This window comes from Euwallacea fornicatus, chromosome 18, assembly GCF_040115645.1.
Source record: "Euwallacea fornicatus isolate EFF26 chromosome 18, ASM4011564v1, whole genome shotgun sequence".
NCBI lineage: Eukaryota > Metazoa > Arthropoda > Insecta > Coleoptera > Curculionidae > Euwallacea > Euwallacea fornicatus.
The window spans coordinates 3,858,211-3,885,350 of record NC_089558.1 but is presented as its reverse complement, the minus strand read 5'-3'; the positions used below and the strand labels follow the sequence as shown (position 1 = coordinate 3,885,350).

At 37.9% G+C, this 27,140-nt stretch overlaps 1 protein-coding gene and 1 pseudogene across 2 annotated transcripts; one reads left to right on the top strand and one right to left on the bottom strand.

Annotated features, from left to right (window-relative positions):
- Positions 1-10: 10 nt before the first annotated feature.
- Positions 11-27,140, bottom strand: LOC136344884 (polycomb group protein Psc-like). 2 transcript variants are annotated; one of them, XM_066292765.1, is made up of 7 exons: positions 26,819-27,140; positions 11,669-11,801; positions 11,311-11,410; positions 10,722-10,896; positions 10,350-10,667; positions 10,213-10,293; positions 11-3,104 (listed from the first exon to the last, which is right to left on the bottom strand). In XM_066292765.1, exons 2-7 carry the CDS (start codon positions 11,781-11,783, stop codon positions 936-938), a joined length of 2,958 nt encoding a protein of 985 aa, XP_066148862.1. In that variant the 5' UTR covers positions 11,784-11,801; positions 26,819-27,140; the 3' UTR covers positions 11-935. The 2 variants fall into 2 exon arrangements, with proteins under 2 accessions (XP_066148862.1, XP_066148861.1); XM_066292764.1 differs by having other exon boundaries at positions 10,350-10,896.
- On the top strand, positions 6,759-8,124 carry LOC136344885 (histone-lysine N-methyltransferase SETMAR-like; annotated as a pseudogene).

Sequence of the window (27,140 nt, the reverse complement as noted above, 5' to 3'; positions counted from 1 at the left end):
AAAAAACTCATTTATGTCTTATAGTAATTATTTTGATACACATAATCTACACAAAATTTCACATCAGTTGAATAAACGAATAATAATTTACAAGCTTAATGCATAATTATGATAATTAATAATAAAATACGTTAATAGTACAATAATAGGATACCGTATATGTATACTCTTTCAGTACAACCACTTAAATAAAATTTACTGTACGGTTTTTTTGTAATGCACTGCATTAAAATTGTACTAAAATATAAGAACTTACTGTTCACAAATTTGTATTTACATCGGAGAATACACAATAATTCAATAAAAATATATGTACACAAACATATTATTGTACAACCACGATAAAGCAATTTATACACATGAAAATTAACAATGAGGTACGGTTTTTAAACGAAATATCGACAAATCATAGACGAATAAAATGTAACAAAATTGTACAACAGCGTTAAAACAAATAAAAAACAGTAACAATATAAAAATCGATGAAGACAACATCAATATTAATTATTATGCAAAAGCCTTGTATGTCGGTGCGATATAAGGAACTAAATGCAGAAACTTACCCACGATGATATACAGGGTCAGCTAGAACATCTTGCATCATATATATGATATTCATAAAAAGACAAAATGAAGAAGCTGCGTTCAGCAAAATCAACAGTTCAAATTTCGTCACCATCGAAATCCATATAAACAGTTGAGCGACTGTTACCTCAGCTGAATGCAGCTAATATGATTCATATATCATAGCCAACTCCATGTACTTCTTTGCCAAAGATTTATTCAATCTCTGGGTGTTTTTTTAAATTAAAAAAAAATCCAGAATTTATTGTACTATACCTATAAAGACGTGTTTACAGTATATACACACCCAACGACACCTAAACCTAGAAATTATCACAATTTGCTAATGCCTTGGCCCTCCAACCGCAACTCTAAACCGAAATCTCCTTCGCTTCTACCACCTTTTGCTCCACAGCTATTGGCGTCACAACAGTAGGCACTTCTTTTGCAGTGGTACTACAAGTTGTGGAACTCACAGGTATTGGTGAGGACTTCGGCGAAGCCACCTTCTTTTCCGATACACTCTCAGTTTGTGCAGTACTCACCACCCTGCACTGCCCTAAATTCTGATTCCTATTGAAAATCAAACTAGGATTGGGTATGTTTCGAATATTTTGATTTTGATTGGGCCTCAAACTCCTAATTTGGGGATTCATGGGCCTAAATAATTTAGGGGGCATACGAGGCGGCAGCCCGCTTCTAATTGCAGTGGGAGTGAGCTTCCCAATGGTCTGCAAATTTGGCATTTGGGGTCTGGTTTTAATGGGATTGTTCGGAGGAAGTTTGTTCAAAGTCGGGTGCTCAGTAGCAACTTTGGACAGCATTTGGAGATTTGATAATTGCATGCTTTTATTCTCAGGGGTGGCTCTTCCTGGGGAATTCATGGGTCTTGGAGTGACGTTATTAATCTGCCTTATCGCAGGATTAATGCCGTTCATCGTTTCAGTCTTTGGAGATGATGCTTCTGGGGACTTGCCGGGCTTTGATAAGTCTAATACTCCAATGCTATCAGTCCTGTCTGGCATTTTTGGGATTATGCTGATACCAGACTTTAAATTCACAGCATTTTTGATGCGCTCCAGAGGAATCGTTCCTGGTGGAGGCCTTTTGTTCATTACCACTGGCTTCTCTGCAGTTTTAGGAGCAATTAGGGTGATCTCGAGGCTTGGTCTCTTGTCTTTCTCACCCCCTTCTTCTTTCCTTTTCACACCGCTCTCAATTTTACTCACAGTAAACCCAGGGGGATACTGAGGGGTCATGATTTTGTTCTTATCCGGGGTGATTTTACCCCCGGTTTTATTATTATTTGGAGGGGTGGGATTTTTAGGCTCGATAGTGCACCTTTGCTGTAAACTAGCAATTTTTCTATCCAGAGTTTTGTTGTTAGTAGTGATGCTGATCGGGTGAACTTTGGATGATGTCATTGTTCCCGCAGCTTTAATACCCTCCCCTTTTGTTTGGCCGATTTTGTGATCTTTCGGGTATTTGTCGGCACCAGTTGGAGCCGACTTAAGAAACGTCTTTTGTCCGTTATCCAAGACTTTCACTCCTACTTCTCTTTTTATAAGTTTTTGAGGGGGTACTGGTCGAGAAAGTTTATTTTCTGGTGCCGAAGGTTTTATGGTCACTGGTTCCACTCGAGGCTTAATATTAGGTTTGTTATTGTTGTCCGTATTTAAGTGTTTGTTGATTTGACCAGCAGGTTTTGGATTCTCCTTTTTCCGCTTCGCTTCAGGTTCTTCTAAATAGCCGACAGTAGGACGATCACCTCTAGCGTAAGCTTTAGGGAGTTTGATCGTGGGGATGGGCCTTTCATCTCCAGATCCTCCAGACATTTGCTTATGTCTAACTTGCCTCATCTGCAGTAGTTTTTCTTTGTTGCTCATCTCAGAGCTGTTTTCTATTTTGTGATGTTTGTGTTTGTGCCCGTTTGTGGTGATCTTGACTTTCAACTTCAAGTCCGATTTGTCATTGTTAGTGATCTCCGCATGGAGTTTCCGCTTCTTCTCTTTATGCCCGTTCGATTCGTTCTTCGAATGTTTACTCTTCTTTCTCTTTTTGCTCGAATAACTCGAGAGGAAATCATCCCTATCAGCGTTAGTTTCTTCCTCCAGTTTTTTCTGCAACGCCCACTCTCTGTCTCTCTTTTCCGCAAACCGCTTTATCTCCTCTTGATCGGGTTCCTCATATTCAAAAACACAATCTTTGATGATTTTCTCGGGCTGTTGCAATACTTTCTTGGCCTCCGCCAGCTGCAAAGCCTTAGATTTGCTTTGCAGCTGCAAATTGGCCATCAGTCGTTCTTTGTCTTGCTGCTCGCTCTCAGTTTCCTCTCTAGCACTCAGACACTGTTTCAATTCCGGGGAGTTTTCCAACTTAGGAGATTTTTCCGCTGGGGGTTGCTGAGGGATGTGGTTGGTGGTAGTCACAGGAACGATTTGCAGTTGTTTGCCTCCGGTGGGGGAGGGGGTTTGCACGATTTTAATGGGGCGGATTTTCATGGGGGTGTAGATCCGGTAGAAGAATCTCATGGGCTTGACCTGGAACAAAGGATTATTTTTAGCTATGTGCGCTTATTAAAGTGAATGAGAAAATAGGCCAATGCGCGAGTTTTTCCGACTATTTTTAGATTAGTTGCGATACTTCTTTTCCGATGCGAGCAAACTGGTCGCACCACGCTTTTGCACGTGTGCTGGGTGCCTTACATCGACCGCGAAGCCGATAAGGTATAAGTCCGGTTGCAAACGACATTTGGTTACCATACAAGGAAATTGTTATTGAGGTTTACGGCTAGAAATCCTTTACTATGTCTCTCGGTGAGATAACATGGGATCCGTGACGCATACAGGTATTGTTAATGGTTGATTTATGAGCATTTGTTATTAGCTGGTTACCACTAGACACCACATCAAGCGGTACCCGAAAGTGTGTGTATGTCGACAGGCGATAGGCTAAAAAAGAGATAGTTGCAGGTTGTTGAACTGAAACTTGTTTCGCTATTGTTCGTAAATAGTTTTGCCTTTGGATGTTCATGTCCGCAATTTTACGTTGTTTTGTACGCCTCATGGGCTGGTATAATGCTGGAAGATGGTTCTTATTAGATAGATTTTCTTTTGTCACTTTGGGGATTGACGGTGGCTGATAAGTTACCTTCCACCTCGTACAATGTCGACTACACTGCAGCCTCTCACACATCGCCGAGCGTATTGCGGAAGTTTGTTTCGGAGAATGAGCTTTATACGTTTTATTACTATATGAATTTCCCTCGCGCCCGGTGAGATCCTCCGTTGCGAAACCGAGATACACTTTTCTGGTCATTTCGAAATTGAAATGGCGATTCTCGTTAGATTTCTTCATGTTACTCAACAATAAATTTATGACGTTATCCTTATCTCGACCTTAAAACGTTATCGTCCCAATTATGCATCCTGAATAACGTCCTAATGTAAGATTATTAAATTTCTTGCGCAATGAGCCGAATTACAGATGTCGCTACGGAGATATGAGCTCTCGTGGACACGCTGATGTCGACAGGACAAGTGGTTGGAAACGTGCCAAGACGCTGAACAAGGCAACGAAAAAAATTTACGGGAAAAAATAAAAAATTATGTCAATAACTGTGTTACGAGCAGCACAAACATGTCAAAAATCATAATAATGCCGATGTTAAAACGTTGACAATGCACAAATATCAAATTACCGACCCGACCTATTACATTACTCCCGGTATATGTAATGAAAAACAGACTGCAAGAACTAATCGGAAACATGCATCAATATATCAATTTGGAGTTAAGCCGAAGCATTCGACTATTCACCCACTGTTGTTTTGACGTACCAACACAAACAACTCATCAAAACAGTGCCAAATCTGCACGTATATTTGTGGAAGTTATTAAGGCACTTGCGAGTACCCGACACAGTGGTCTAATATACAAATTTTACGACCTTCAAACGTCAAAATACATACTTCATTATCACCAAAAACCGGCATAACTGAAAGACTGCAACAAATTCAAACAAGATGGAAAGACAATCGGCACAGTTTATAAAACATTTCCGTTTCGTTTTCCCTTGAATCATTGTATTGTAGCGATTCGAAATGGATTTTTTCGGTTTTTTTTTATGTATTTTATGTATGGTTGATGAAAGCGGTTTTTGTCACAAGGCCAGAAGGACCAGACGGTAGCTAACCTTTTTTTCCGCTAATAAAAGTGACGTCGAAACAAGTTCAAATACTATCAAGAAGAAAGAAAGATTCGGAGAAATGTTCAGAGCAATTTCGACACAACGAACCGTCCATATTTTCAGACTTGTGCTCTCAAAAACTCGGAATTAGCATACAAAAGGTGTAGTCTAGCCTGTAATGGTGTCGACAGACTTTCGGATTTACAGAGAGCGGATATAAATGAGAACTCCTTGTCTATTAATGCAAGTTAACATACTGAAGAATTTCGGTTATAAAGATCTCAAAGAAGAACTCTCTGCGGAGTTTCAAGAATTGAAATAGCTCCACTGGTGCTGATACGCGGCAGGGAAAAAACCACTCAGTTTTCAAATTTTCTTCTTGGCCGTTCCATCCAGTTTGCCCAACAGATTATTCGAAAACTGTAATCTCATTAACGAGTTTATCCTCTCTGTAGGGCACGAAACTTTTCCCTTCGTTTCTATACGAAAAGCACTCCATTTCTCTCTCACTTATGTCGGCGGGGAATGCCGGAGCGGGATCATTTGTTAAGGCGATAATTGCCAACACGAAGTCGTTTGCATTTGAATGGACCACTTGACTGCTTTAGAGCATGGGATTTACTTAGTTTTATTTAACTTCGTGGAAGTTTGCGGCCTAAAAAGGAGTTGACATGTGCAAAGCAATCACGATTACCGTGTATACTTTGTCCTTATTTGCGTTTTGTTGTCGGTCGGGCTGAGAATTGATGTTTGGGTGGCATCGAGGATAGGTAGATCATATTTTAATTCGAAGATCAATCCCGAAAGAGATTTCCTTAAAATTTGACAAAAACTCAAAGGACTTGAAAGCTAAAATGTAACAAGTGTCGCACAGTGGATCCGAGTTCAGCTCAAACAATAGAGAACTCGATGTCGAGCACAGATACGTATAAAGGGGGAGTGAAGATGGCTTTTTAGATCAGAGAATTAATTCTGATGCCAGTCATAGAGACCACGGCCGAAACAAAGAAAATAAAAATAAACATATTTTGATCTATCTACCACAAGCAGTGGCTACTTTGAACCTAACCTCACGACTGACGTCGCCTTCTTGCGCCGAGTTCGCGGCGCGTGTTCTTACACGGGCCGTGGGTGCTGTACGCGGCATCTGCCGTGGGAACTGTGCATTGAAGGTTTCGAAGAGGACAACACAAACGCCTACTCAACCTTGGCCACTTCCAAGTCTCAAGTGGCAGCTAAATAAGGTTCGCGGATTTTATCAGTAACAACAATAGCGGCTATTAAATTCGCTATCAATAACAATAACAAATTTTTGCTGTAAATTGTGTAACGTGCGTCGATAACGTCGCAGCTAGATAACATTCAAAAGCGCGTTTTATCGGGTTTCTATAGGATGACAAACCATGCAACTTACACATAATTCCATTACGAAATTGTAACAAACACCGAATGGCATCTTTTACCGTCGAAGAATTTCCTTCACATATCCACTACTTTGTGTAGACAGTTGTATTAAATTACAGGAGGAAGTTATGCAAAATAACGCAGTCGTAACAGTTGCCTTACAGGTGAATAGTTGTCTTGTCTGCAGATTATTTATGCGTATTTCAAAGCAGATTGGCGTGACTATGTCGTCAAAAGCAAAAGTTGAGAACTTTTTCCTCCCAAAGCCCCGACATTGTCCATCAATTTGGTTTAATCCTCCAGGAGTTCCGTAGCTAGGACCGTAATAAAATTATTATGAAATGCGCTGAGACGAAAGCGGAAAATGGGGTGCTGAGGGAGTTTCGGTGTATAAATTATTGATCGAGGTTGTTCGTCCTTGTTTACGGAGTGTTGGGACGAAGGCAAAGTGCACGGAGTTTGATAAAACTTCTTGAAAGAACAAGTGTTGGAATAATAATTAAAAATATGAGAAAGCTTAAAACGGAAACAAAGCCTAAATGAAAAAGAGCAAATCGGAAAGGAAATTTGTAGAATTTTGGAGCAGCTTCAAGAGCTCTGAAAAACCAGTAAATATTAGGTCGTGTAGTATGAAATGAGTAGATTCTCGAAATGCCACATTCAACTGCGAATAACTTCACTCTAAATCTATATTTGGACTTGACTTTTTTATGTGGAAAAGGCACATTCTTCCTCTTTCGATCAAAGTTTAAAGTTTTAAAAATTATTGAAAACTTTTATTTTTATAAAAGTTTTTGTGCAGCCATGCAAAATAGTGAAATTCGTGCGTTAATGAAATATGAGTTCCGCCGTGGAACCACAACAGCTCAGACGGCTCGCAATATTAATGATGTGTTCGGTACTTAAGTCACTTCACAGCAAACAGTATCTCGTTGGTTCATGAAATTTCGTTCTGGCAATTTTGACCTAACAAATGAACCACGTGGACGACCTGAAACTCAAGTGGATAACGATCACCTGAAAGCCGTGGTGGAAGCGAATCCACGTCAAAGTGCGTTCGAATTTTCGTTAATATTCAGTGTAACCAAAAAAACGATATTGACTCATTTGGCTGAAATTGGTGAGGTGAAAACCCTGGACAAGTGGGTACCGCATGAGTTGAGCGACATACAGAAAGGACGACGTCTCGAAGCTTGTGTTTCTTTGTTGTGCCGGTATAATAACGATCCATTTTTGAATCGGATTGTTACTTGTGATGAGAAATGGATTCTATATGACAATACCAGGCGTTCATCGCAGTGGTTGGATCAAGATGAACCACCAAAACATTGTGCGAAAAAAAATCTTCATCAAAAGAAGCTTATGGTGTCCGTTTGGTGGTCCAACGCAGGTATCATCCATCACAGCTTCGTGAAACCTGGTGAATCGATTACGGCTGATGTCTACTGCCGACAACTGACCGAAATGATGAGGCAACTGACGGTTAAGCAGCCAAGATTAGTCAATCGAAGCGCACCGCTATTGTTGCACGACAACGCTCAGCTACACACCGCACAAGTCACCTTGGCCTAGCTACAGGAATTGAAATTGGAAACTCTTCGTCATCCACCGTATTCACCCGACTTATCACCCACTGATTACCACTTCTTTCAAAATTTGGATAACTTCTTGGTAGGGAAAACCTTCAACTCCGACGAGGCTGTCAAAGCTGCCTTCCACGAGTTTATCGACTCCCGGCCTGTAGGCTTTTACAGCAGGGGAATCAATGAACTTCCCGTTAAATGGCAGAAGTGTATCGATAATGGCGGTGCATATTTCGATTGACTATAAAAACATTTTATATGAAAAAAAAAAACGAAAGTTTCAATTCAATTCCACTCATTTCATACTGCACGACCTAATACATGTAATTCTGGGCGAATCTTGACGGGGGATTTACTGAAATGATCTGGAAATTTATTCGGTAATTTTCGAGAAACCCGAACCGACAAGGAATTTTTTGAACTACGGAATAATTCCGACTGGCTCGATGAGAACCGGTATGTAATTTCGAAGGAAACCGAATTGATCTGAAGAACTATCTTCCACGAACGTTTCAAGTAGATATGCATAACTTTGATTTCAGCAACAGTGTTTCATAATCACTTTCTGTTCATACGCTTATACAACAAATATAAATAAGCGTTATTGTGACGACGGACTGATGGATAGTCTGAACTAAAATTTCCGACTAGTAAAAGACAAGTACAACTCGTCGCATGTCGGAGTGTAGAAAACGTTTCTTTTTTTAACAGGTTTAACTGTCCCGTTTCTAAACGATTGTGAAATTACTAAATGGATGACGTAACTATCGTCAAATACTCCAATACAGTCCTTACCAAAAAATTGCACGCTTGCAATTTTTAGATCTCTGATGGCTACTGTAATGTCCGCGTACAGTATGCGTCCAGAGAAACAACCAGCCAACATGTTCAAACATTATCAATCTGTCGATTGAACCTTAGCTCAACAAATCACAAATCACCCCCAGATAATTAAAAATTATTATAAATTTTAGATCATTATCTAGAAGAGTATGCGGTAATATCACAGTCGCTTATATTTTATAATATCTCATTACTTCTTCATTTATTGACGTTTACTTTTAGCATATTCATTCACATAATTATTGCCCTGTCTGTTGAGATTATGCTGGATCACTTTACAGGCCGCTAGTATTTACCCTCGCAAACGTGAAGTTTGGCATTTAGTTATCAGTTAGGGCAAATTCGAGTTTGATCGGTGTTTATGTCCCTCAAACGAGACTCGGCAGACCAAAAATTGAGGGAGATGAGGCCACAGTCGCGTCAGGGCTGATTTTTGAGAGAATTACAAAGTCGATGGCGCGACTTGTCCCGGAAAACCGGCATTTTCGTATCTTTTCATGGAAGTAGATTTTTTCGTGTTATTTTTCGGATTTTTTTGGCCCCGCCGATAAGAAGGGACACGTAAAGGTTCGACATTCATGGCCGCAAAGGACCGACTTTCCCCAGCAAATCAGAAAAATTGAATTCGAGAATGGCCAAAAAGTTCATTTAAAACTCCTAGGCGTTTCCCGCAAAAAATTCATTATGTCGATAATTTTTAACAGAAAAATAAAAATTCTGCACGAAATTTCACTCCGCGGACGACTGTGTAGCTCCTATAAAGTAAAACAGCTGCAGTATCGAAATTTTATAATAAGGCAAATATTTGTACTGAGTGATAGTATGATAATAAGTGTCTTAACGCGGGCCCCTGTTCCGGTAACCGATGTGGGGACCATTGTTTAGCTCGTGCATAAAATATATAAATATATCGAAAAAATTGTAAACAGTGCCCGTAAAAGGATTTCTCCCAAGCTCGCAAAGCACGAGTAAATTCTTAATAAGTTCGGCAGGCATTGGCGTAGATCTTTAATGGAGACGACCTACAGGACGGGCTTTGTAATTTTAACACGAAACAATAAATCATAATTGGAGCTCTAATTAATATGTTAAACTCCACGTCAACCAGAAATAACCTGGTTTCAAAACGCTCAACATTGTAAAAGACCCCTGCTCAATGGCAGAAACGAGACTCTAATAAAAGCGAATAAACCGTGACGTAAACACAATAACAAATAATAAAACTTGTGAAACGGCCTGGGTGTGTATAAATAAAATTCTGAAATAAATTCGACATGGCTTAACACGATGCTTACGTTACTTACTGTTGGCGTTTATATTAGCAAGTGTGCATTACGATTGAAACCGATTTCATTAGCCTAATAACGCATTTACCGGCGATGAAGAGAAAATTTCAATTAAAATGGATGATTGTCAATGGTTCTGAAATATCAAAGGCTCTTTTTTTTCAAAGAACATTCTCATTCAATCCCTAATAAATGCAATTCATGATTGACAAGTGTTTCGCGATATAATGCACATAATCAATCACGTAAATGTAGTTTCCAGAAGACCACGAATTCCCGAGATAATTAATGGCCGCTTTACTACGACTTTCTATTTCAAATCTAATATTAATGTGACTGCTCACCTTTTCCCACTGGAAAGAATAGGCCACGTCCATGAGGCTGAAGTCATTGGGCAGCACCTCCCCTTTGTAAATTATATCCACCTGCAACCGAACTATAACAAAAAAAGCTCCCAAATAAATAAAATCATCCCTCATACCCTGTGATCAACCCTAAGTCCGTACTTCATTCTGACGAACTTTTGCAGATGCTTCATGTTGACCCCGGCAGGGCATTGCAGGTACCTTATATCACAAGTCGTTTCAGCTTTATCACTATTATCACTCGTAATTAGTCCGTTGTTTTTCGCACTATTATTACTACTACTACTAGGCTCTTTCGAGGCAATCGAGTCCGTTTTATTATCACTATTACTGATGTCAGTGGTGTCCAAATGGGGCCGGTAGTACTCCAGTGATAAAGAAATCAAGTCGTCTTGATTGAAGTACTGCGCTCTACCATCTGAGGGTAGTGAGATCTGCAATTTTCGATCTTTGAAGTCGGTGGTCACAGTTAAAGGGGCGTCGTATACCATTTCTTCCATTTCGTGCATCATGTCTCGTTCTCTGTCTATTACACTGTCATCGCTGCAAGAACTGCCTGCACGCATTCCGGTACTTCGGTAGAAGTCTTCTCTTCTCTGCATTTCTTTCGAGTATAACGTAGGGACCGATTTGTAGATGAGGGCTTGCATCTGGGTGTCCGCCCTAGAAGGAAAGAGAAAATAATTGAAAAACTTGAGTTTTTCTTCTGAAAATTATTTTTAGATCAATCGGCAAGTGTTGCGATCAGTTCTCGGTAAATCTACCGATTTTTGATTCAATATATCAAAACAACCGAGATTCCTACACAATGATTTTTGCTTCTAAATCTCCTACATATTTCTAATCGTGACGTATATTGACAACTGCCCCTTTTAGCTCCTTTGAGCGGCAGGGGCAAAAACATCTTTCATGTTATCTGAGTGTGTCAACTTACACGAGTTCACGGTTTGCGAACTGAGAAATCTGCGTTTTCGAAAAATATGAACCGCAAAATCTACAGAGAATTTTCAAAATCTGCTGCATTCATCAACTGCCAGAACACCAATATTCATTGATTTTTGGGAGAATTGAATTTACCTGAAGCATTGCGATTTCTTCTTGTAGAGGGCCGGACAGACTGGACATTGAACTTGTGTTTTGCTGCTTTCAAAGTGGCGCAGGATGCAACCTCGGCAAACTGCAAAAAAGCATTAATACGTGAAAGTAACATACTGAAATTGTAATAAAACAAATTTGTAGTGCGACAATTTTTTCCATCCAAATATATGACCCAATGGGCTTCATTTCGCAACTAGTTACATAATTAAAGCAGCCATCTTCATTTGCTAACTGAGTTAATAAATCGGACCAGTTAGATAATGAAAATAGGTTGCTGTAGATCCATAGACACAGGGCGCGGCTTAAAATAAAAATAAATACCAAAATAGTAACTTACACGTATGAAAACACTCGACCAAAGTAGTAGCATCCACGATGTATCCATGACACAATTTGCACATAAAAACATCATTTAAATCCTTGACGAGTTTCTTTCTGCCGATACCCTCCATCTTGTCGTGTTAGAATACCTGAAAGATAAATTATCCATCTTTAAAAAACTTAGTTATGAATGAAATTCTTTATTAAAATCAATGGATCATAAAGCCTCGAAGATGCATAATAAAGAGGACCTGCCAGTTGCATGGTACCCATGTCATGCCTGGCCAGGTCGGCCCCTCCCAAACGTACGCCCACTTCCTACTGACCCCTGCATGAGAAGAACCCACAAGAACCGGCAGGCCACGCTCGGATTATCGATACAATTACTGTTTCACTTTTGATACCTCGATGCATTTAAAAGAGCTTTGATAATGCAGAAATAAATTTTTTTTTTTAGGTGATAATTTTATTTCCAATTTAATTAATCTGTGATGGACTTTCGAATTTTCAAATACGGCACGATCTAGCCGAGAACCTTGAGGTGCTACACATTTTTCGAATATCGAATAATGCGAAGACTTTAAAATACATCCAAAATCGACATCCAGTTTGGTGTTTCTTAAAAATTAAAATATTGTGAGAAAGTGTATCAAATTGTTAAATTTTTGAGCTTTGCTCTAAATCGAGGTACTTTGGCAATTCCCTGATTTGCACGATCATTATCTCTTCTAAGGCACGGTTTGTATGATCGTTACTATTTGACAACTGTCCGTACTGAATCGTCGAACTGAAGCTTTCAAAATATAACAAAACATTGATTCAGATCGAGCGAGATAATCCAATTTTCGAAATTCGGGTTCCAGGTCCATGTTGACTGCTAAATCTGAAGCTTTACGATTATAATAAAAATACAGGAAAACTTCCCAAAATTTTAAAAAAAGCTTTACAAATTAAGACCATTTGGAACGGATTGTTTTTGAATGTTGATTATATCTCAAGTGGATTTTCTGAGTTTTCGGAGTCAGTTTTGCCCAGTAGTTACTTCCAAAGAAATCAGTAGATGACATGATAATTTATGTGCTGAAGAACAAAAATAGTACGTTTCACTACCATGAACTGAATTTTTTTTATAAGTTCGTACATTTTTGAAGTTCCAATTTTATAACTAAATCTGTTATCTGCCTTTAGTTGATTTTTGGGCTTTTAGTGCTCTCTAGACAATTTTTCTCAGTTCAACCGATTAATTCGATATTTTCGATACTGCAAGACTAGACATGAGAGCTTTGATAACTTTAATAAAAGCTTTCTAAGATTTTCTGTTTGGAAGTTACAACTTCAAATTTGGTTTATCTCTCCAGAAGGTTTTTGCACGTTTTGGAGATATCTAGTTAGTTTTGTCAAGTACTTTTAAGAAACTCAACAGATTGCGCTAATGTAGGCTTTGATAACGCTCAGATAAACTTTCCAGGTTCTTCCAGTTGGGAAGTATGATTTCATTTTATTTCTCTTCACTTTTCTGTAATTTGGAGTTTTCGAGTGGTTCTGCAAGAACCAACGGGTCGAGTTTATATCTTGGATGGTTAAAGAGGAGATATGAGAAAGTTAGCAACTCCTAAATGAACATTCTGTAGGCTCTTGCATATAGCATTTTTTTTAAACGCACATTTGCTATTATAGTCAAACTATTCAAATACCAACACTACCGGAAATAAAAAAATAAACCACACTCATCACTCCTTTATAGCGCAATCCTCGTCCTATCTTTTTCCGCTTCCTTTCACATCTCCCTAAACTCATTTATCATGCACCCCTCGGCTAAGACGCCATCCGGCAACCCTCGTCAATACCCCCCTTCTGCCGCCCAACCCCCTCCAACAACCCGTCAAAGCGCCCTAATTTGAAACCAACCAAAACGCTTGCCGGGGTTTTGACTATCTTCCTCTCGCTCATGGGTAAAGAAGGACGGAGGACATTTTGTTCTACTCCGAGAACGGTATTGAACCGCATACGCGTTACGTCCTTTGGGCGACCTTGTCGGTAGGCCCTTCGCCACGTGGCCTGAAAGGGCTCACAGACAGGAGCTCAGAATGGCGCAGAAGGTGGGAGTGGCCCTTTCATACTACCCTCCAGTGATTTTCGTAAATAGGCTTTTGTCAGGATTAGTCTTTTTATCTTCGAGGCTTTTGTTTAATGGAACGCAAAGGTGGTGGGTTTCGTTCTTTTTTCTACATGTAAGGGCTATGGAAAGTCTACAAAGAGGGAGTTTCTATATGTCTCTGGACTTATGGAAAAATGCATTTCATTTTAAGCTGTAACGTGATCAATTTAGTTATTAAAATTATCTGTAGTAATGAAAACATCAGGTAAACGAACGATATATCTTTCAAAGAAGAAAATATATTTAAAATTAAATTAAAATTCGCATTGATTTCACTTAAATTTCGAAATTCTCTATAGATATTTGACAAGAAAATTATTTATTAACCACAAGTAGAACAACGCATTAATACGTTTTCTACTTCATCTTAGTATCGACGCTCCATCAGGGAAAGGTACACATGTAAAGTGTAATGTGCAATGAGAACAGATACGGTAGTGAAGAAACGATATGTACAATTAATTCACATCAAATAATATAACAAATTCTTGTCAGTGGTTTCTCAATGCTAGATTCCAAATTCTTAAATCTCGGGAACAACGAATTTCCTGGGTACGACATTGAAATGACTCAATCAGCACAGCAATGTCGAAAATCATCAAACAAACGTTATTTTGAGGTCATTTTTCTAAAGAGGGCCTGGCCTGTCTTGGAAATTCAAATGGCCAAAAGTGTTTTGAAATTATTTATTGGCAAATCCGACCTGCATTTATTAGTCATAATCATAAAACCAAAATGGCGAGGAAAACTAATGTTCCAGACACGAATGTTACATAGACAATTATAAAATGAATCTGTAACTATTTCTTTATTTATTTATTATTGATAAATACCAATTTATTTAAATTTCACACCATCAACAATTTTCTTCCTTACGAATGGAAGAAATGATTAAAAGTTGCTCATTCCAAAATGTTAACAACGCATTATTCTCTGAAATTCCAAGTTGCGAATTTTCCTTGAAACCGGTTTGCAAAACTCTTAGCCACGTGGTTTTAAAGGGCCAATAAACAGGGCAACATAACTGCGCAGAAGGAATCCCACATCCCCTAAATCATTTCAACCCTCGTAATACCCGTGGTTCGTGCAAATATTATTGAGGGTGAATTTGCTTTCATTGATCCCGCCATTTAAAAGGGCACGGAGAAGGAGAGGAAGGGACCTTGCACAAAAATGTGCCCGACTTAATAATTATTATGAATTTGTTGTCGCAATTGTTGTTGTTACCGATTAAAATTGCGATATCGTTTCCTGATTTAGATTTGTTTTTAGGGGAAAATATTGTTTATAAGGTCATTGTTGTTGCGAAAATAAGATTTTACTGGCTTTTTTTAGAATTTATTGTTAACGGATACTATAAGGGAAGTAAAATATTGTAAATGTACTTTCGATTTTTTAAATTTCCAATTAACTTAAAAATTTCGTTTTTATCGGTGCAAAATAGAAGACGCAGCGTAAATCGGTGTACTGCGGGCCTACTTACATTGGAATCAGATAGAGAACTTTTTTGTTATTAATTTTACGAAAAACAGTTATTCTTCGTAAAAAAATTTGCATTATCACGAACTTTAAAGAAATAATCCTATATCACATTTTTGGAGTCGTAGTACACAAGCTGTCTCAAAAATATGAATTTTGCTTAAGAAAATCTCATCATTCCTAGTTTCAATAATTCACATTAGTCCCTGGTTTATTGAAAACATAATAACTTTTCGCCTTTTAATATGTTTTCATAACAATTTTGCAATTTAAATAGGAAATTAATGTAAACCAATCATTTATTTTGCTAATAGGAAAAGACAAACAGTTCATAATTTATGCAGCTATATGAGTTTTTTTTGTTTAGTTCAAATCTTCCCTCTAAAGCCTTAACATTGGCACCCTCTCTTTCAAAATATTTAATCGTTCTTTTGTCAAATTCTCTTACTACATTAATTGTCACATTTAGAGCAATCACCTGCCGCGTTTCCGAAATGATCCTCTTCAAATGATTAACCTTGAAACGGCCCGCACTGGTAACTTTCTGTTTCCCCATACGAAATAATCCATAAGGGTTAAGTCAGGAAGTCTCGCACGCCAAAACACATTTGAATGGCTGTGAGTTACTTTTCTAGTAAGAATATTTTGAGGGTATTCTCTAACAGCTAAGGTACTGGGACGTGAGGTGCCGCCTTGTCGGAACCAAATTTGCTGACATTTCTTCTGACGGTTAAATATTCTAACTCATATCAAATTTCACTATCGAAGAACAATTAAATGTTTTGAAAGGGACGATGGCTATATCAAGGTGTTAGTGGGACGATTTTAAAGTAAATAATCCTACATAATTGGACAAATTACTAACTCTTTTTCTGTTGTTATTAGCAAAGTAAATTATTGTTGTGCATTAATTACTTATTTAAATTGCGTAAATATTATAAAAACATATTAATAGACGAAAGGTTATCGTGTTTTAAACAAACAAGATACAAAAGTGGATTACAAACTAACAAAAAAAAAATTCTGAACAAAATTTATATTTTTAAGTAAGCTGGTACAGGACTCCGAACACGTCAAATCTGATTATTTACTTTCAGCTTTAAGATTGTGCAGAACTTTTTATAAAAAATAACTTTTTTCGAAAAATGAATAATAAAAAAGTTCGAACTAGTGATTCTTAACAAATGTTGTATTTCATTGTTATTCGGATTTCTTGATATTACTTTTTAAAAAATGCAGTATTATTTGTTTTCCATGAAACAAACTGCTAAGCCCCGATTCTATCCGAACACATGAGGGTGGGAATTAGTTCTTTTCACTAATTAACGCTTCCAATTAAATATTTTCACTAATTAACGTCGCCCAAAATTTTATTTCCCACACATTTCTATAGAATTTGAGCGCAGATCGCTATCGAAACGAAATTCTAACTTCACTTCTTGGAAAAATTCACGATGATGAATTGCAAAATGATCATTTTTAACAAAACTGCTCACTGTATTAAATGAACAAACAATTAATTTCTTAAACCAGCACTTTGATGGCGACCAACATAATATACATTTTCTCGCTACACTTCAACCGTGATTCCATAGAAACGTGAGGTAGAAATGAAATTTTTGACCATGTTGAACGATTGAAAATTATCATTCTTCAAATTCATTGGATAAAATTTTAATCTTCTCTGACTATCACATGTCTCCAGGAAATCAGATCCCTGGTATCGAAATGATGATGAATGTCGTTATCATTCGCATGTCGGTGGTTTCTTGGCAAACTGGTTACATGACATCTGGAAATGTTGTCTTTTTTTGAATGTAGGTAGAATTCTCGTAACCATGATACCGAAGTAGTTAAGGAAAATGGTAATAAGGTTTAACCCCAAAAAATAAGGTGAGAGTGTCGTTGAAATTCGGTCGTTGCGTGGCTCAATTCTCATGGGAACGGCCCGAGAAAAGCACACAAACTACCTGGAAAATTGAAAAATTTGACTTTGAGACCACTCAGTGGCATTCTTGTTACATATGGTACATCGTTATGTGTCCTACCAAAAAAAATTTCCTTTTATGTGGAATTTTGGAATTTTCTCAATGGATTATCTATCCCTCATATTTCCTCTAACATTTCCAGCAATTCCTTAAATTTCAAGTTGTAACTAAAAGTCTACAATTTTTCTTGCTCAGGAATACTCGAAAAAAATACCACATGCGACTTAAAAAGCGGTTTACGGTAATATCTGAAGTTTCCACAGAGACTGCCAACATTGTCTGTTATCCGATATCAGTCTGTTTTCATTGTAATCTAATTTTTATTTTTTGTATCTATTCTTGTTTACTGCTACATCCCGGATGTTTGTGACGTATTTTAACGAGTAACTTTGCGTAAAAAAGACTCGAAGTGTGGAATAGGCAGTAGATCAAGCAACAAAGCGTTCCGCTTCTGTGGTCTTCAGTGTTCCGTGTGTCGAACTCGACAGAATTTATTTCGACGAACCAAAATCTGGAACTCACGACATGATTGTATCGGATTTGAAGAAGAAATTGTTTGTAGTAGTCGTCGAGTAATAGCATTAAATCTGAAAGTTGGGAGAAAACTATTATACCAACGTCAACCTGATTATAGTCGGCAGAGTCACGAAACGCAGTTAAACTCGCAGAGCAAAAAGGGCGGAGAGAAAAAACGCCTCGCTTTGCGAGCCTGAAAGAGCAGATTCGATTTATTTTGTCTATTTCTAGTGGTAAAATTAAGGATTTAAGAGGAGGTCATGTCAAAATTGTAACCGTTACCAAAGCAGTTAGGCACATTTGTATGGTATGATTAGAGTCGTAACCAGATGGTCGTAACAAGGTTTTTGTCATATGTCTTTTTGCTTCATGAAACAGTTTTATCACTGTAATTGGTTTGAATTTGTGAAATAAGCCACTCGCATCATACTTCCAACAATACTTCCATGAATGGCAGGTTGCGTTCACGCGCCGCTGTCAAGATTTTCTTTCAAATTACGATTACGAATTATTTTCTTTGCGTTAAATGTAAAACAAGATTTTCTTCAAGAATCATCATCAACGCCCGTACGAGACAGAAAAAAATTAAATAAGGTATCATAATTTGTTTTTGAAACACCCTATATAAATAAAAAAATATGTAGTTAAACTAACGTATAACTGAAAAGAAAAATGGATCGGTCAGCGCCTTTTTCGAAATAACAACATGCAAATGAATGCATTCATTTGCACGCATAGCAACGTGCAAATGAATAATAAATAAGTGATTAAAAACAGCGTAGCTAGGATATTTAAAATGATTCCTACCTGAGTGAATGTTATCTTTTAATAATATATTACATATTTTACTTGTTTTTCTAATTTTAACACATAAAGGTCTTTTTAATCGAAATTAGTAACTAAACCGGTTTCATTTCGCAACTCGTTGAGTAATGAACGCCTTTATTTTTTCGTAACGCAGTTAACAAATGGGGCTAGTATACAAAACAATAATGATAGCTGCAGTTCTGCAAATTCTATTCGCAGCAGCAAAATATGTTGAAATGGATGCCATTTCATAGTTTCTGATCACCTACCTACAAAAAAGATGTCAAGAATGTAGTTATTTCTTTCTCTGTTTACCCTATATACATACAAACGGGAATTACATATGTATATATATACTGTGTGGGGTGCAATAAAAGAATTTGTTTTTCCTGCATGTTTTCCCACCTTCTTCTCTCTCCTCTACTACCCAACTTTTTAAAAATCTTTAAAAAATCTCCTCTACCCACACATTCAATTCTACCGATATTCCCATAAACTTCTATAAGTAAGTCATCGCCTCTCGGACCCTCATCATCATCACATACATCTCTTCCCTCGAAATTCGTCCTTGCCGCCCGCTTCAGCCACGTGGTTTCGCAGGGTCTCCGAACAGGAGATCAGAATGACGTAAGAGATGGGAGTGGCCTGTTTCCGACCCTTGAACGTGACTCGTCAAGTAGGCCTCGCTCTCCCTCTGGGCATTATTAAACATACGAACGTGGGGGCCATAATTAACCCGAAGAAAGCCGCGGTGCACGTATCAGGGGGGTGACGAGGCGAACGATCGGCATATGTTTCACTCAATTAGGGGTGGGTTTGACGTGAATATGGTAATCAGATATTAATGGATTGAATGTTTTTTTTACTAGTTGACAAGTAGGAGCACGCGTTAATAGTAAATAAGCAAACGTTATTTGTTTATGTATTAGCATATCAAGTGACAGGTATCTGAGGATACATTAAACACAATCTAACCGATTAATCTGGGTGCTTACATCTAACCGCCTTTTATCGAGGATGTGTACCGTTGTTTGGGTGGTTTTTTAATCAACGGCAAGCAATCGACTATCGGTGCTTGATTGACACGTCAATATGGCGACTATCTGCTTGGCGGAAAGTCAGCGTTATCTTGATGGTGCCTTATGAAAGCGTAGTAATAGTGTGAATTTTTACGTTTCCAAAATGATTTTTGATAAAATCACTGTAATAGTGGTAAACTTTTGCAATGATTTAAATCAAAGTTTTAATCGCCCGACGTTAAAAGTGTTTGGCAACGATCTGCTTTAATGGCCCCCTGTCAATTGAGTTGAGTCGGTTGGTGATCGCACTCCGCTCACTTCCAAGTTTGTTTAAGCCTGAGTACCACTGAAAATTTTATCTACTTAATTTATCACGCATTGTGTCTTTAAAATGTTCTATTGAAATAAGATTGTTCGCTGAGCGGCACGAATTTGCTTAATTTTACTGTTATGTTGTAATGATAACTGAATTTTATACACAATAGTTCAACTTATTCAACCAACCGTAATTTTTGGTCCTTCGAACTCGTTCGATAAACATGAAGATTTAAATAGAAGAGAGAGAACCGATGGAAAAAATGCACCTATGTCCTTGAAGTCATATTAAATATCACATAAATACTTAAGAATATTATTCTCTTAACTTGATGAAAGAGAACTTTACTATATTCTCTCGATAAACGATTGGACGGCAACATATTTCCTCAATAGATGTGCCATTGCATTCTTTAACTTCTGATACTTTAATTTACGATGCAGCTTTACATCCGATTAATGTACATTGACGATTGACCGACTGGCAGCTTAAATTATGACATTAACTTTACCTTGCAAAGAAGGGAGAATTAGAAATATCTTTAAAAATCCACGTTTTCAAAGAAATTTGTGTCTGATGGAAATGTCATTGTGAGTTTTGAGAAATAAGTACTGTTTTAGACACACGACGACTCTTTCCACTTGCAATTTATAGAAATAAAGGTTATTTTTGATCCTATTAGTCCTACCGTTTTTGTGGTTATTTGTTTTCTCCCGCAAGCTATACTATAAAACGGGTCTGTTATACAGGGCGCTTGTTGGTAGTGATGACAAAATAAGCTTAACCGACAAAATTAAATAAGAGCCGCTAACGACATGACGACTTTTTTTCATCGATCAAGCCACTCGACATACATCATTGAAAAACAAACGGATTTTCTATCAAAAGGAAGTTTTTTGGAAACCTCCGATTTTATAGGAACCAGAATAAAAATTTGGAAGTTTGCGGGGAGTTCGATGTTTTTACGCGACAAAAAACTCAACTGAAAATTTAGGAAAAGAAAGACTCATATGAAATATCATGTACTGTTGAGAAAAGCATTTTCTTGAATAATGTTGGGTTTACGACGATCTACTTATATGTCAATGAGTGTTCTTAATGCAGTGTTAACTCGAAGTATAAGTATTTTTCACTAGTGATTAATTTTGTGATTATTTCTGGACTTTGTACATCTCTCGCTTTAAGCATTATAACATCATCAGGCGATTATTCCGCACATCTACTTTCATTTTACATACATATCTCTCAGCAATCCATCATTCGCCGAATAGACAAATTGCTTCTGCTCGAAGATACAGAGTTGCTGCCAAACAACGTATAATTAAGTACAGACATGTAACCCACGCTCGGGTTACACTATAATGATTAATGAATCTTTGATATTGTGGCAATTCAGGTGCAATTTTCCATGAATAAAACTACACCCTCTATATATAAACCAATCATCGCCCTTCAAGTTTTCTCCCTTAATGGGACAAGTCATTAAGATGTGAAGAGACTAAAAGCAAATCCTATTTTCGGCTTATGGGTAGCGAAAGTAGACAGATCGGAGCTGCATTTTTCGGCGGGACGCCCTTAAATCGGGTAAAGCCGAACTATTTTTGCAGCTGTCCCTTTCTCATATTTAAAATTTATGTCTTTGCTGAGTGCTCAGGGTGAATTGATCGACTGCGAGGATTCTATTAAGCTCGTATTACTGTCTTTAAAGCTTTTTTTGATCTTGTAGCTATGTTTTAATTGCTTATTCATGGAAGGCGAGAAAGTCTAGTAAACAGCTCTCAGTCGAGCAGTCTTCGTGGAAAGTCATGCTCCATTGGGTAGGCTAATTTCAGCGTTTTTGTTTGAGACCAGTTAAGTGTTAAATTAACCAAAGCTTCCGATTTATAGGTAAGGTGTGTTTAGTGCAGGTGAGATTCTTTGATAAATCTCACCAAGTACTTTTGTTTGTTTTTTTCCACATAAGTCTCATACAACTTGTTTTCAAAGCCAGGCAATAATTTGTATATAAACCTCCGTATCCGGTTCTTCTGTTTGAGTATTCACTTCTCGTACGAGACGGCTTTATGAGCCCCGGCAGTGAAGAAGGGCTTACCCAGTTTGCGTGACGAAAGCCTGTTGTTTTTCTTCGCTATTCTCAATTATTACTTGAATCGATGGTAAAAAAACGAGGCATTAAAGTTCAAGTCAACGAACCAACAACTCTAAAAACCCATTACTACGAAGACAGACTGCAAAGTTCCATCAGGCACCACATGCAAACTACTTAAGTAAACACTCTATGATTATATTAGTAAACCAAACAGAATTAATAACAGTCAACTCGAAGCGAAAACAAACATCGAATTTATTGAAAATTAGATGGGGGAAAACGAGGAGTTTGGATTTAGTTAGAAGATCTAGCTTTGCCTCCATTTTGGTTCTTTTTGAGGGAATTATCGTAGATAATTTTGTTATATTAAATGTGTCCATTCGGCATTCTCCAACTTTCGACTCATACAGTTTTTCTTCTCTGATGTCACTCTTCTCAATTCAAATTCAAATCTAGAAAGCATCCAGACATCATGAGATCACCCTCATTGAGCCAGTAAACAACTTTCCGAAAAAATCAAATTGACATAGGGCCATTACACTAATTTTCTATCGACCTATGCAAGTTGGAATGTATTCCTTTTCGAACTTTCTTAGAGGGTGATTGCTGAGAATCGTTGATCTCTCCTTCTTTAGGTTATTATAGCAACTTAAAAAGGTTTCTAGAAAACATCTAAAGTACTTCTGACGTTAAAGTCCATTTGTATGGTCCATTTGCACTTTCATACCTCTCAAGGGAGAGTTTCTTTAATCATAGCCTTGCAAAAGTTTTCCTAGCTGAAAATGTCGTTAGAGTTAAATTGACGCAAAAATTCTAGAATCTCGAAGCTCCTTCTTTTTCTTTGAAAGTTAAATGGGGTTCGTGTTGGTTGTTTCAGGGTTAACACTTATAAATCTCCCTCCCTTTTAAATCTTTCTCAATACAATTCTCTAATAGGAGATACCAGTTTATTTCGTTCTCGACAAAATCTCTCTTTTCATTTCCTTTCAAAATCTTTGCTCTTGCTTCATTTCCTTTCAAGTACATTTTCAAAACTGTTAAATAAACCTATTTCTCTTTGCTGCCCGCAAAGAAGGGAAACAGGAGCTACTCATATTTGTTACAATTTCAAACGTTCAATCGAAAATTCTATCCGATTTCAACGTTTGGGTCTTTTATCCCTGGTTAAGTTCCATATTTCTGAGGCTGAACCACTCTTTCACAACAGAGTTTTCAAACAAAATTCCTCATCGCACTATGGTTCAGCCAAATGTGAAAGCTATCCTGCAAAACCGTAATTTCTGCATCACACATGATGCGACTTGTTACCTTTTCCCTAGAGAACTATCTGCTGGATCCAGGTGTCGGTTGATAAGCAGAAGGGTTAATGAATGATTCATGAACTTTTTTTTCTTACGATTGTAGAGAGCGCCAGAAAACATAACCATGAAATATACTGAACAACGGAAATAAAAGCTTCAAAAGGAAGGATCACCTCTAGAATACCATAACTATGATCTAAGGTAACTTATGAGCGTGTTCTGAGACCCGCACTAGTGCGCACGCAATGCAACAATATGACCGACTTTATTTACTCTCTTTGCAGTGTTATGACGTCTAGTAATGTGTTAGACGCACACAGCATTTGGCAGCCATATTGTGCCACGTAGTGTGCACTTCTCGGATGTACGAATTCGGTGTTAGATTGGATTCTCCATTACGCACTCAAAATTATTTTTCTGCTTCTCTTCATTATAAGCTTAAAAACAAGATAATTTTGGCCTTTAAAAGCATCGTTGCCAATTCGTAATTCCATTGGGAAAATATGAGAATTATTAAACAAAGAGACATATTTGACTTGGCAGGAATATTATCATGGAACTTAAAATGGAGTTGCAACAGTAATGTCATGAATGTCAATTCAACACGTAATGTAATCTTCACAAAATCGCTCATTAGTTAACAAAGGTTGTTTATGTAGCAGGAAATGGAGTATTAGATAATATGATGATCATTTGGTTTTGTCAAGCCAATTTATGGTTTTTATAAGGAATTATATGGGTTCTGTTATAGGGGCTTGTAATCACAGATTGATATGTCTGACTTTTGATAGACAACATTCGTAGAAAACCTCCACTCAAGGTACATGATAGTTCTGCAACGTAAATGTTAAGAAGTTAGTCCTAGACAACGACGACGCATACTTCCGAGTCTATTCCGAGAACAATGTTTTTACCTCGAGGCCTGTTCCAACAGAGAAATAGGTAAAATGATCCTGAACATTCAAGGGCAGGCAAAAATTTGCAGAAAATTCTGGTCGGAACTCTTTACACATATCTTCAACTGATTCTAACGATTGATATTGCTCTGTATTAGAATAAAGCTATACTCTCCAAAAATTCTCCATCAAACCAAGAAAGAAGGCATCTGGTAACTAAGAGAGCGATCTGGATTGTCAGTTACCTTGGGCTCAATTTGAGCGTATAACTTCACTGAACAGATAGTTTAAGAATTTAATATTAAGGGGAAATGATACGTTTTTGAAAATCAATTAGATCAATAGAATTTGTCGAGATGATAACTCTGAGTATGTAGAGAGCGCCATATTGTCCTCTACAGTAAAATGACGTATCTATAGCCAGAAGTATTTAGATACCGTTTCTGAGTTATTTTTATATTCCTTTTCTCTATCTTTCACATATATATTTAGATTTTTTATTATCCGGAGTCTTTTATGTTTTTTAGATGTTACTCTTGACTAAGAGGGTTTTGATTGCGTCTTGACTTAGGAGAAGTAGAAGAAACGTTGACGGCTTCGAAACAACATAGAGTTTCATTAATAGCCCCAAACCATCCAATTGACTACCTACATTGACGGAAACTTTGGACTAGTCCTAGACTAGTCCTTACAGAAAACAATGGATAAAAACTGTTTCTTTGATCTTTTCATAGAGTCATAAAGACACTAAGAATTTCTTCTTTGTAATATTGAGATTGCCACAATCATTCACAATCTACTTTATATGATCTCTTGCCCCCTGATGCTTGTACCTGTTAACTATGCTATGAATGGGTGTTAGTGAAGTAGTTTTTGAAAGTCGTTGATGTTCTTCTAGTTTATATAAGTCTTAACGTATCCTGGATTAAAAGTACTGAAAGAAACACATGCTATTAGTTGTCTTTGACTCATCTTAAAGCTTTAACTAACTTCACACACACGTCTAAATGGGGATGACTATTTTATTGTATTATATTCAGGGAATGCACCAGTATAACGAAGTTCTCCAGGTTCTCTATATTTCTGCGGGACTGAAGATATCGCTGAATGTTTGTCAGGATTCTATGAGTAACAAGAATTTTGGTGACAAATAATTTGGATTGGACTATACATTACCAACCTGAAGAAATTGAATTGAATGAAATTGAAATTTACCACTGAAAGATCGATGTTCTTTCTAACCAGATGGCGACGCACTCTGTTTTCTTGCAAAGCCCGCAGTTACTTACCTTATAATCTTCTTTCACCTTTAATTGACAGGTGATAGTGATCTGATTGAGAAAATGAATTCCGTACCTAGATACTGACAACTAAAACTACAAGCGTGCATTATCCATTGGCCACAAATGCTCCATTCCTGCTTCCTTCCTATTCCTGCCATGCCGCTTCATTCGCAGTTGCTCAAAAAATCGATCGTCAAATAACTTCACAAAACCATGCATCCCTACGTACTCGTACTAAAACCATCCGAACGAGTTCGACCCTCCGATCTCCCCTGACGATATTATTTTTTACGTTTTGCACCCCTCAGGCAGGAAACAAACACACATACCGCTGTTCTAGAAAGGGACGTAACCCATAACCGGCGTAATCTTGTAGAGAGATCCCTAAAGCCCTCTCGAACCGTAACATTCCGGCTCGGAGGCTCAAATTTAATGAAATAGACGAGGACAGAGGGCGGATCGCAGATACGAAACCAACGAAGAGCGAAGACAGGAGGACGCGTGGCAACGCCGCTTCAGAAAAGAAAGAGGAGCAAGTCGAAAGCAAGTAGTAATTTGCGAGAGAGACGGATAGCGTGTCATTACGGCTGCCTAAAAAAAGAAAAGCGGCGATACTCGTGACTAGCACTTAAACAAAGAGGTACGCGGTGCTATGCGGCGGAACGAGGATGGAGAGAAAAAGCCGATGTGATGTATTTATTGCCGTCGTCGTTTGTTATTTCGTGCAGCAGCGCCGGCATTTGTTTATTTCGCTTTCGGTAGAGAGGTATCTTCGATATGTATCGAGTACTGTGGTGAAGCATGATAATGTATGGTGGTTCCACTTGGCCAGGTTGGACCACCAGACGGGTGGTCTCGTGTTGTCTCAACCTTGGGAACTCATTAACATTAAACCATCTTTTGAGCTTCCTCATCTGTTTTTCTTCTTCAAACGTCAAAAGTTTCGTTTCCATTATGGCCTTTTTTTCGTGGAAACGGAAAAAGATTTCGATATTATGGTGTCAATGGTAACTAATGGCTTTCTATTCAAGGTGACCATTTTCTGAGTCCTTTCTCAGGACCGACATTGTGCCTATTGTCATGGCCGAATTCGCCTCACCATTGTGCTGTGCAATTGTGGGCCACATCTGCAATTTGTTTATAAGCACACTCCCCATACGGTGATGCTAGGCAGGCGCTATAATTAACTAGCTGCAAGAACTACCAACTAGCAATTATCCAATGCAAACAATAATTACGAAAGCGGCTAAAGAGAGTGCAAGCGAAAGCATATCAAAGGTAAAAACAGTGCATTGACACAAAAAATCACATTACCTCCAAGTTGCGCATTCAACTGTCTCGGGCCTCACTCGCTATGGTTGCCGCGATGGCTCGACATTAAAAAATCGCATCGGCAACGTCTATGACCGCGCTAACCGGCAACGTTGCATCGCCTACATACACAGATTAATGTTAAAATATTTTGGGATTCACCTTACGATTTCACCGGGTTAGAACCGTTCGATTTCGATGAAAATTTCACAGTGGCAACTGGAAACCTTCTCGAGCACTACACCGAAAAGAAATAGTAGGAAAATACAGGTTTCAGGGTAAAAATCGCGATTTTGGCTGCAACGTGCTTACTTTTAAGACATTT

Bases quoted from the DNA above. Each gene is read 5' to 3' on its own strand.
- LOC136344884 (XM_066292764.1), bottom strand. From the start codon at position 11,783: ATGGAGGGTATCGGCAGAAAGAAACTCGTCAAGGATTTAAATGATGTT. The intron at 11,411-11,668 runs GTAAGTTACTAT...GCTTTTTTGCAG, and splicing joins GGTCGAGTGTTTTCATACGT to TTTGCCGAGGTTGCATCCTG. The intron at 10,294-10,349 runs GTATGAGGGATG...GTTCGGTTGCAG, and splicing joins GACTTAGGGTTGATCACAGG to GTGGATATAATTTACAAAGG.